The following is a 12,528-nucleotide window of genomic DNA, read 5'->3' on the forward strand; positions in this document are numbered from 1 at the left end:
CTGCACTCCAGTCTGGGCGACCGAGTGAGACTCCAACTCAAAAAAAGAAAAAAGAAAAAAAAAGTAAAAATGGGCTGATAACTCAAGCTAGATTTTGGAAACTAATTTGTAAGACAAGGAATCCTTACAAAATGCAGATCTTACTTTAACATATATTAGCAATAATTGCCTTTGTAATATAAAAAAAATTTCTTCCTATAGGCTGGGTTCCACGGTGGCTTACACCTGCAATCCCAGCAGGGGAGGCCAAAGCAGAAGGACTCCTTGAGCCCAGGAATTTAAGACCAGCCTGGGTAACACAGCAAAACCTTGTCTCTAGAAAAATATGGAAGAAAAAAAAAAATAGCCTGGTGTGGTAGCACACACCTATAGTCTTAGCTACTTGGGAGGCTGAGGCAGAAGGATTGCCTCATTTCAGCTTAGGCAAGAGAGTGAAACGACTCCCCCCCCCCAAAAAAAAAGAATAAAAGAAAACGTCTTCCGTTTGTCTTTTCTTATAATGTGTCTGGTATGTTAAAGTTTTGGTTTATCAATCTTTTCTAAGTTATAAATTCTAAGTCAGAGTTAGTTAATAAAAAGGTCTTTCCCACTCCGTAGTTGTAAAGACATTCTTTGTTTTCATTTAACGTTTTTATTATTTTTCTTTGCTTCTGCTATTTCTTGTTTTTGCACTTAAACTCTTGATGTATTGAAAATTTATATGGTACTATCAAAGTATCAAACTAAGGTGAAAATATGAAATAATTTTTCCCCACATTTCGCTCCAATTTCCCCACACTTTTGTTTTTTAAAGGAGGTCTTTTATTCCCTTATACCTTCTAACTGGTTGTTCTTATATATATTGGAGATATTAATTTCTCTGCATTAATTCTGTATCTCAATATATTACTGAATTACTTTAATGCTTACATTATTGCAAAATGACTCTCTTGAGTTTCCAAACACTCAATATTACTTTGAGTAGTATCATTTTAAAATAGGGATCATACTTATTTCTTTCTATTGCCTACATGTGTTGGCATGTATCTCTAATATAAATCTAAATAAGAGATTTAAGGATGGGTAAACTAGTCTTGTTCTGACAGTGAAAATGACTTCACTGGTTTCCCTTTAGCATGATGATGCTGGCTTTTAGGTTAAAACCTTTTCTTTCTTTCGTATTTTTACGATGACAAAATTTTAGACTTACAGAAAAGTAGCCGGGCTCGGTGGCTCAGCCTGTAATCCCGCGCCTTTGGGAGGCTGAGGTGAGTGGATTGCCTGAGTCCGCGGGTTCGAGACCCACCTGGGCAGTGAGACCTCATCTCTACAATAAATCAAAAAATCAGCCGGGCGTGGTAGCGCACGCCTGTAGTTCCGGCTACCGGGAAGGCTGAGGCGGAAGGATCACCAGAGCCCAGCAGGTCGAGGCTGCGGTGGCCGGGAGTGGCCACTGCACTCCAGTCTGGGTGACAGAGTGAGACTCCAACTCAAAAAAATAAAAAAGACAAAAGAAAAGTAAACAAGCTACAACAAATTTCTGAGTACCCTCCACTCGGATTCTTCAGTTGTGAACATTTTACATCTGTTTTCTCTTTCTTTCATTCTTTATAAACACATGTATTTTTTTTCTGAGTGATTTAAGAGTAAGTTGCAGACATGATATTCCTTTACTCTTTAATATATCAGTGTATACTTTGCTCAAATAAAAAAATCTATCATGCAGCTATAGTATAATACAATTATCTGAAGGATAAAATTAACAATAATACAATATATATGTTCTAATCCACAGAACTAATTCAGATTTCAGCATATCTCAATAACATCCTTTATTTCAAAATAAATTTTAAGGTCATGCACTGCAGTTGTTTGTTATGTTTTGTAGTCTCCTTTAATCTGGAACAGTTTCTGACACAGACATTTTTGAAAAGCACAAGGTAGTTATTTTGAAGATTATTTCTGAAGCTAAGTTTGTCTTATATAAGTTTCCTCGTGGGTAGATTCAGACTATGCACTTTTGGCAAAAATACTATAGAAATAATTTCAAGTTCTTCTGAGTATATATCAGAAAGCACATGTCAATTAGTTCCATAACTTGCAATATTTGCTTTCATCAGTCGGTTAAGGTGGTGTCTATCAATTTTCTACTCTGCAAAGTTTGTATTTTAACCCACTGTAAATAGCAGATGTCTTGTAAGAAGATACTTAGACATTGTATTGGTAAATATATTGGTAAATATTGTGTTCTTCACCAAACTCCTCGTCTCCACTACTCTTATAGTCCAGCACTGAGTTCAAAAGTTACTTTGGTTAGTACTTTCACACCTTGACAGCTCCAAAAGTCAAGACTATTCAAAAACTATATTCAGAGTAATTTTTATTCTCCCACCCCAACTCCCCTAAACTTTCTATCATATACACACCCTTTCGAAGAACAATCTCATTCTCTTCATTTATCCTTTCAGTATTTCTTTTTGGTCAAATGAGTAAATACATGTATATGTACCATTATTTTCCCTTCTTTCTTACAAAAAAAGTTACACACTTTAGATACTGTTCTGTAATATGCATTTTTAACTTAAAACATATCCTGGAAATCTCCCTCTATCAGTTCAAAGATTTTCCTCATTCTTTTTTACAGTGGCACATAACTCCACTGTGTGGTTAGACAGTTTAATTAATTACTATCCTTTACAAGAGCATTTGAGTTGTTTCCAATATTTTGCAATTACAAAGAGTACTGCATTGAGTAACTATGTACACTTATTGCTGGAGGTATAACTACAAGGTAAAACTGCCGAAGGAGGATGGCTGGGTCAACAGATAAAAACAAATGTAGTCTTGATAGATAATGCCAAATCTGTTTACATAAGAGTTGTACCAATTTGTACTCCAACCAACAATGTAACAGTGTCTATTTTTCTCTATAGCCTCACTAACAGAGGGTTGTAATAATTTGAACTTTTACCAATCTGATAGGGAAAAGAAATGGAAACTAACCATAGTTTTAATTTGTAAACTCTTTTTTTTTTTTTTTTTTTTTTAGTAAGTGAAAATGTTTTCTGTTCATGTGTTTTCAGATGTTTACTAATGTCTCATATATATTTTGGTGTCTATCAGGATTTTTATTATATTCTACTGATGTCAAAGACAGTGTACTTTGTTAACTGTATTAAGAAACTATGTGTCTGTGCCTCTTTAATAAAAATGTTTTAGGAACAATTTTGTCAAATGACTTTTCAGAAACTATGAAAGTAGTCAAAAGAAAAATGGGCAAGGGATAAAAATAGAATTCAGAGAAAAAGAAACAGAAATGACTCTCAACTAATTCACAGAGAAATTTCAAATAAAAAAATCATCCCATATATAAAAATGAATCACACAGTAATGGCCTAAATATAAAATCTAAAACTATAAACATGTCAGGAGAAATCAAAGGAGTAAGTCTTCATGACCTTGAATTTGGAAATGAATTTTTTTCTTTTTTTTTTTTTTGTGTTGAAGTCTCACTCCGTTACCCAGGCTGGAGCACAGTGGCACGCTCGTGGCCAATCTGGCGTCGACCTGCTGGGCTCAGGCGATCCTCTGAGTAGCCGGAACTACAGGCACACACTACTACGCCCAGCTAATTTTTTGATTTATTGTAGAGATGAGGTCTTGCCAAGTTGCCGAAGCTGGTCTCAAACCCATGAACTCAGGCAATTCCCTCACCTCGGCCTCCCAAAGTGCTGGGATTATAGGCTTGAGCCACCACGCCCGGTCATGGAAATGGATTCTTAAATTTGACACTAGTATAAACAAAAATAGAAAAAAATTAAACAAAGTGGTCCTAATAAAAGCATACCTTTTTGCGTATCAAAGATTATCATTAAGAAAGTAAAAGGACAACCTGATAAATGGGGGGAAATAGTTGCAAGTTATATATTTTATAAAGACATGGTATCCAGAATATATAAAGAACTCTTATCAACAAAAAGACATATAATCTAATTTTAAAATGAGCAAAGGACTTGAATACATGTTTTTTTTTTTCCTTTGAGTTGGAGTCTCACTTTGTCATCCAGGCTGGAGTGCAGTGGCACACTCACGGCCACCGCAGCCTTGACCTGCTGGACTCAGCCATACTGCTGCCTCAGCTTTCCAAGTAGCTGGAACAACAGGCGCACACTACCACGCCCAACTAATTTTTATTTATTGTAGAGACGAGGTCTCACCAAGTTGCCTGGGCTGGTCTCGAACCTGTGGGCTCAGGCAATCCACTTGTCTTGGCCTCCCAAAGTGCTGGGATTACAGGCTGAACCACCGAGTCCGACCTGAATGCATGTATCTTCAAAGAACATATAGAAATGTCCAAGAAGCACATGAAAAGATGTTCAAGATCAGTAGTCATTAGGATGTTAGTCACCAAACATTAAGATGCTCAAGTCATTAGTGAAATTAAAACCACAATGAGAAGCCATTTTACACTCATTAGGATGGTCACAATAAAAAAAAACGTGTAAAATAACAAATGTTGTCAAGGATGTGAAAAAAAAAATACTCATACATTTCTGGTGGGATTATAATGTGGTGCAGACACTGTAGCAAACAGTTTGGTGACTCCTCAAGAAGTTTAAACAGAATTATTATGTGGCTCAACAATTCCACTCCTAAGAATTTACATCCCAAATACTCAGAAACAGGGATTCAAACAGATACTCATTAACATTCAAAGTAGCAATATTCACAGTAGCCAAAAGGTAGAAACAACTCAAATAGCCATCAACAGATGAATGGGTAAATGAATTGTAATTTATACATAAAACAGGACATTATTTATTCATAAAAGGAACCAACTACCCACACATACTACAATTTAAATGAGCTAAAAAACATATGGGAAGTGAAAGGAGTCAGATACTGATGGTCATATAATATGTGGTTCCTTTTATATAAAATGACCAGAATAGGCAAATTCATAGGAACAGAAAGCAGATTAGTGATTGCCAGGGGTCAGGCAAAGAAAATAATGAGTAGTAGTCTTCTTCTGGAGTGATTTTTAAAGTTTTCGGAAAAAAGATAAAGACGGTAATTGCTACAATCAGCTGAATGTTTGCTTCCTTCCAAAATTATATGTTGAAATTCTAACCTCCAATGCGATGTATTAGACAGTAGGGTGTTTTGGGAGGTAATTGGGTAATGAGAGTGGAGTCCTCATGAAAGAAATCAGTGTCCTTATACAACAACCCTTCTCTTGCCCTCTGTTCCCCATGTAAGGATACAATTAGAAGATGGCAGTCTTCAAACTGGAAGAGGGTGATACCTGCACCCTGATCTTGGACTTCCAGTCTCCAGGAACTGTGAGAAATAAATTTCTGGTTTTTTTAATAAGCCCCACTTGGGTCTATACTTTGTTACAGTGACTCAAAGTAAGACAATTGCACATTATAAATGCCACTGAATTTCATCTTTAAAATGGTTAGTTATATATTGTGTGAATTTCAAAGCACTTACAAAAAAAATCATACTGATATATTATTTTCAAATCACTTCAAAGACTAATCCAAAACCTTGATATACAACAAATTACTTTGTTGAAAAGGTTAAGAAGAAACAAACACATTTAATATATTATTGATGGCAGTAAAAGGTAGTAAAATTTCTATAGACGGCAATTTGGTATTATCTGATATAATTACAAACCTAACAACTACAGACATTCTTTGACAAAGAGCAAATAAGGTATACACAAAACTGCTCATTATAGTACTGTTAGCAATAGCAAAATACTACAAATAGTGCAATGAGCTTTGATTAGAAGAGCAGTTAAATAAATTATTGTATACACACACAGAGAATGCCATGAGGCTGTGTTTTTTAACAAGGAGAGGGAGGATGGGAAAGGGAGGAGGAGGAGAGGGAAGAGGAAGAAAGGAAGAAGGCGAAAGACAGGAAGAAGGCGAAAGAGGAAGGAGAAGACGACAATCTTTAAACACCACACTTTTTGTGTAGGACAGGTGAGGAAAGAAAGAGTATCTATTCTTATCTATAGGGATAGAAATTAGACAGAAGGATATACAACAAAGTAGTTAAGAGCAGTTTACTATGTACAGACGGTTGTGTAAAATGTACAAGAAGGCAGGTAATGACTTTTACTATATTATTTTCAATCATTTTTGTTTTTTGAACCATGGAAATAACATTTCAAAAGAAAAAAATGGAAACACTACCTCTTGTTTTCAAATTAAAACACAATCCAACAACTTTTATTAGCAGGACTAGATGAGAAAATGTATGTAAAGCACTTCATCAGAGCTTGCCTTATACGCTAATGTTGTAAAATGAACAAACTCTCTTACTTTCGAATAGTCTAACCTCTTGCCAATCCTCACCAAGTCTCCATGCTCTAGGACTCAGCCATAAAACTCTTTGTATGTCCTGGAGTGAATCATGCTTTCTTGTCTTAAAGCCTTTTTGTTCAATCTGTTACCTTCTGCCTTTCTTCTCTCTTGAAGTTCTTTTCACTCATCTTTCATCTCATTTTAGAGTCTGCTCTCTCTAGGATTTTCTCTTTTACAATCTCCCCACCTTCACACACACAGAGACACACAACCTGGGCGGAATTTGCGTATCTGTGTATCTGTATCCTCCAGAAGACACAGCCTGATTCTGAATCTTGAGTTTGGCACCTACTATCTGCATAACCCCAAATAAATTCACCCAAACCCTTTCAACTCCATTTCCTGATCTAGAAAATAAAGATCACATCTGCCTGATAGAACTGTTAACAAAGATTAAATGAACTAATGTATGTAAAGCCCAATAGCTTGGCACATACAGTAAGTCCCCTATGAGTTCTGTTCTGAAAGTATGTTCTTAAGTTCAAAAAAGCCAGCCAAGGTACCCAACTAACATAATCGGCTACCAAGTACTGTACTGTGATAGCTTTGTAATACTTTTCACACAAATAATAAATAAAAAAAACCACAAAAATAAAGAAAACATTTAAAATCATAATAGTACAGCACCTTGAAAAGTACAGGAATTCAGTACAACAGCTGGCATACAGGGTATGTATGTACACCAGACATGTGAACTAACTTACGTGATCTTTGAAAGTTAATAACTTGAAAATTCATATGTAGGGGACCTACTGTACTAAACAGTCATTAAATAATAACCAGTTTTACTATTGTTATCATGGCACAGGGCACTTTACTGAACTATTCACATAATTCTTTGTTCCTCACAATAAAAATTCCTTTAAAAATCATACATATTCTAACACTTCTTAGGGATAAAATCTGTCCTGCAAATCTTCGTATACTCTGGCAGAGTATCTGGGACAAGGTAGGTGCCCTGTAAGTATTTGTTAAACTATGTCAATATGGTAAGTAATACGTTGGACACAAATAAGCGTTCAAGAAATCAATTTGATCAGTTATCTCAATAAAATATTACTACTCTTTTCTGTATTAGAAAGCAGAGAATAGTGATTTAGCAACTGATATCCCTCATGTAGTACAACTTAACCTGTTAAGATTGATCTATTCTAGAGGAGACTATCTAGCAGTTATCTCTTAAAATGATAAAAATAAAATTTAATTTTAAATTAACAAATTGTCTTATGGTAGTAAACTTAAGAAACCTGATTCTGTTACTCAGGTTACCTTAAGCAAATTGAGATTCAAGTATTTATCTATAAAATGAGAACTAAAATGCTGCAAGGATATAAAACAATGAATATTAGTAACTAGCATACTTTCTAATATACAGCATATGCACAAATAACATAAATAGAAATTATGAAAGCTCATAATCTTAAAAAAAGCAATTCATAAAGCTAATGAATGAATTTTTGATTTCCTTCAAAAATTTCAAAAACTACAGAAAAACATTATTGGAGCAAAACTGAACCAGCACAAAAATGGAATGTCCTTAAATAACTTACAAATAATTTTCTCTACAGAAAAATATTAGCACATAAATTTAGGATGAATTATGTATGACTAGCGGCAGGTGAAGTAATCAAGTCACACTGCTGGACTGACAGGCTCAATGTACATCATTTATTCCAACATTCTGTACCTCGACATCCTGAACACTGGATAAAAAAGTTGATTAAATCCAGAAGTGCGATGTCCCTGTCTTGTTTATATGATTCAATCCAGTCATCCACCACGGACTGTAGGAAAAAAATATAAAAATGAAAACTTCAAAAAATTTTGACACTATAGCAAATAAATTTTCCAAAAAGTTTGTGTGTTTCTATGTGTCTGTCTGAACAAGAAAATTACTTACCTGAAATTATTTATCTGTAGCCTAATAAAAGTAGATATTCCCTCATTTTTAAAGGTCAACGAACCATGAGTTACTAAGTCTCAAAGATTTGTTCCCAATAGAGAACAAAACAAAACCTGACCTTACCAATCCCATTAAGTCCAACACTTATTAAGTATAAGTAATAAGTCATATTATGAAAATAAAAAGTAAACCAACTTCACTTATACATGGATATCATTTTTCACACAAAAAAACCTAATTCACTGGTAGTTCATAAAAGATTGCACACCATATGTAGCAAAAACATATGTTTTTTTCATAAATACAAGAAAGGTTCAATATTAGGAAATCAAATTATTAAACTTATCAACAAAGTAAAAGAGAAAAATATGACAATTATATTACTAGAGCTCAAAAAGATATCTGATAAAATCCTGCAGCCAATCATAATAAAAAGTTTCCAGCAGAACTAGGGTTTGATGGAATCCACTTAAGACAAAAACAAAGACTAGAATATATTTGCTATTGAAATGTTTAAGACATTTCAACTAAACAAGAAACAAAGCAAGGATACCCTTCTAACCATTCAACACAGGTCTGAGCAAAAATTAGCTAATTGTAAAGACAATTTTCCTTTCCTACAGATGAAAAGATAACCTAAGAGTCTTTTTCAAAGTGATCCAACAGATTAACACCAGAAAATTTTGCTAAGATGACTGATAAGAAAAATATGCAAAATAACTTTTTAATACCACGATAACTAGGAAACATAAATGGATGAGTAGCCTGTTTACAAAAAAAAAAACAAAAACAAAAACCTAAGAATAAATTCAAGAGAATTCTAAATGAAAAAAATTTAAAAACTTATAGGATATAAAAAATGTGACTGCAAAATGTATCAGATTCTGAATGGAAAAGAGAAAAAACGACTTGGTCCCTTATCAATAAAGTCTAAGTTTTCCCAACTTGTAAGGCAAATTTAATGTGATTCTATTTTGCATTCCAGTGGGCAGGATTGTTTGAGGTTTTTCTTGGGCGGGAATACAGAGTCAGAGGAAATGTATAAACATAAATTTTTTTAAATAAACTTTTGTGTACTGAGGTATATCTATATACGGTAAGATGCATAAATTTTAAGTTACACCTTGATCAATTTTTACAAATACATATACCATAACTAAGATGAAAGTATAAAACATTTCCAGAACTGAAAGACTCCCTCACTCTCCCTTTCAGTCAGTAATTATCCCCGGCACAAAAGTTAACTATTATTCTCATGTGTATTATCATTTGTCTGACACACATTTGAAACTTGTATAAACAGTATCATCTTTTGTGTTTGATTTCTTTCAAGTAAAATTGTATTAGTAAGATTCAGTCAGGCTTCATGTGTATTAGTAATTTCTTTTTTGCACGGCTGGGTAGTGTTTCATTATATGTATATACCACAACTTATTACCCATTTTACTGTTGATGAACACGTGTGCCATTTCCAACTGAGGGATAGCACAAACAAAATTGTTACATACACAAGTTCTGATGGACATAAACATCCCTTTCTGTTTTATATACACAAGAGCATACCTGTTAACACACAGTATGCACATACATCCAGGGTTAGCGGGACATGCCAAACAATTTCCCAGAACAACTGTAGTAAATCACGCTTCTGAAAGCAACGTGTGAGATCCAACAACATGTGGGATTTCCACAAGCTCCACATCTCTACCAGGCTAGGTATTGTCAACTATTTTCATGCACCCAATTCTGATTGGGACACCCCCTTTTTAGTGACCTTCTATTAAGGAGAGCCACCTTCCCTTGTTCCAAGTGAAAGTGAAGATACATTTCTACATCATTTCCCTGTCTCATCGCATTAGTGTCTGGGAGTTTGGTTTCTAAAGAAAAGAGAAAATTACAAAGAAGATTATGGTGATAAGAAAGGATGAAGAAGAAAAGGAGGCCATGGTATATGTTCAAAGCTCAGCTGAGCTGAATAATGTGTCGGGTCCTGTGGGCTCAGGGTTATGGTGAGGACTAGGAGTGAACAGAGCAGGTCCAGAGTGACTTTTAGGCTCAGGGCCCAAACAGAAATGCTTTGTGACCTAGGAAACAAAGTTGACATAAAGCTGAGAAAGAAGACATTTCCTTGTTGGCATGGGACACTGTGAGCAAAGTTTTCTTCAATTCCCAAAGTGGTAGCACAACTTATACTCACATCTGTTATATTCTGAATAAAACGAATATATGGGAACTAGCATTAGAAATAGTAGAACTGGCAGGGTGCAATGGCTCATGTCAGTAATCCCAGCACTTTGGAAAGCCAAGGTGGGAGAACTGCTTGAGGTCAGGAGTTTGAGAGCAGCCTAGGCAACATAGCAAGACCCTGTCTCCACCAAAAAAAAAAAATACTAATAATAAATTAAATTAACTGTATGTGGTGGCTCATGCCTATAATCCTAGCTTCTAGGGAGGCTGAGGCAGGAGGATTGCTTGAGCCCAAGAGATGAAGGCTGCAGATCGTGCAACTGCACTCCAGCCTGGGTGACAGAGTGAAATCCTGTCTCTAAAAATAACAACTAAAAAATATTAATACTTACTAGAAAGGCACTGAAAATCAAAATATATCCAAAATAAGAGACAAGCAACATAAGAGAATGAAGTGCAGAAATAGATCCAGATATACATAAGAAACTACAACAAAAAAGGTACTTTGATTTTAGGAAAAAGGAAGGCTATTATAACAAATAATACTGACCCTGACAAAACCTGTTATTTATCTGGAAGTAAACAAAGTTATCTCTTTTAAAGCTCTCCAAGAGGTGTAAAAACAAAGGAATCTAAAGAACTAAGTGCCAGAAACACATAAGCCTTTCCTGGATCAGCAGAGACAGGTAACTGTTCGAGGCACTGATAAGCATGAGCCATTGGTGGGTAATTATCATAATACAGAAGGCCATAGTTGGGTGAGGATTAAAAAAAAAATTCACGTAAGGCATATCATAATCAAACTGCTGAAATTCCTTGAAAAGAGATAAAAAATGTTACACAGTTAAGAGGATATACATATAGGAGCCAAGGATAGAATGATGGCACACATCATGTCAAAAATAATGCAAGCCTGTGGACAATGGAAAGACATATTTCAAATACTGAAAGAAAGAAAAAAAGTGTCCATCCAGAATTTTTCTTTTTCCCTTATTTTTTATTTTAAAGATCTGGGATACAACTCAGGGTTAGGCACATAAGTAAGTAGTCATCATACAGGTAAAGTTTGGGTACCCCAGAAGTTTTCATCTGGCAAAAAAATCTTTCAAACAAAGGCAAAATAAAAACTTTTCACACTAAAAAATAAAAACCAAAATCAAGTAAATGGACTAAAAACATCTTGTGAAAGACAAACCAGATAAAAAGACCCAACCACCAGCTATTTACAAAGACACACTTTTAATATAAATGCACATATAGGCTGCAATAAAAGAATTTATATATCTATATATATAGACCATGCAGATTTTAACCATAAGAAATGTTATATTTATAATAATTTTAGACAAAGTAGAAATATAGACAAGGAATTTTATTTACCAAACACAAAAAGAGATAGCTTATAATAATAAAAGGGTAAATTCATCAGAAAGCTATAACAACACTAAATGTATACACCAAATAACAAGACTTTTAAAATACATAAAGCAAAAATTGAACTGAAAAAATAAATAGGCAAATTCATAATCATGGCTGAGATTTTAAACACACATCTCTCAGTAACTGATAGAAAAAACAAACAGACAAACAAAATTAGCTAAGTATATAGAAGATCTGAGTAACATTACTAAAAAAATGTGCCCTAATTGACATATGTAAAGTATAACACCAACAATTACAGAACACACATTTTTTTTTTCAAGTACACATAAAAACATTCACCAAAATAAGCCATAAATCAAATCTCGGTAAGTTTTTCACAACTGAAATAATACAGAGCATGTTCCCTGGCCATAACAGATTAAAATTAGAAATCAGTAACAAAAAAATGTATCTAAAATAATCCCAAATATTTGGTAATTAGAAAGTTTTCTGAAGATAATGAAAACACAACTCATTGAAATTTGCAGAAGGCACCTAAAGTAGTGTTTACAGGAAAATGTATAGCATTAAATATTTATAATTTATAGTTCAATTATAACTTAAACCTTTATAAAAAGAAAGATTTAAATCAATGACCTAAGCTTCTATTTTTTTTTTTTTGAGTTGGAGTCTCACTCTGTTGCCCAGACTAGA

General features: G+C 34.2%; 1 protein-coding gene across 2 annotated transcripts in view; it reads right to left on the bottom strand.

The window, feature by feature from the left end:
- STAG1 (stromal antigen 1) overlaps positions 1-12,528 on the bottom strand; it is a 283,214-nt gene that overhangs the window by 218,728 nt on the left and 51,958 nt on the right. For both annotated transcript variants that reach the window (XM_008064213.2, XM_021715629.1), the window contains exon 4: positions 8,050-8,146. In XM_008064213.2, the coding sequence (XP_008062404.1) occupies positions 8,050-8,146 (97 nt within the window). The remainder of the gene's footprint in view (positions 1-8,049; positions 8,147-12,528) is intronic.

This window comes from Carlito syrichta, unplaced genomic scaffold (assembly GCF_000164805.1).
Source record: "Carlito syrichta isolate Samal-C Ts95f unplaced genomic scaffold, Tarsius_syrichta-2.0.1 Scaffold307227, whole genome shotgun sequence".
Classification (NCBI taxonomy): domain Eukaryota; kingdom Metazoa; phylum Chordata; class Mammalia; order Primates; family Tarsiidae; genus Carlito; species Carlito syrichta.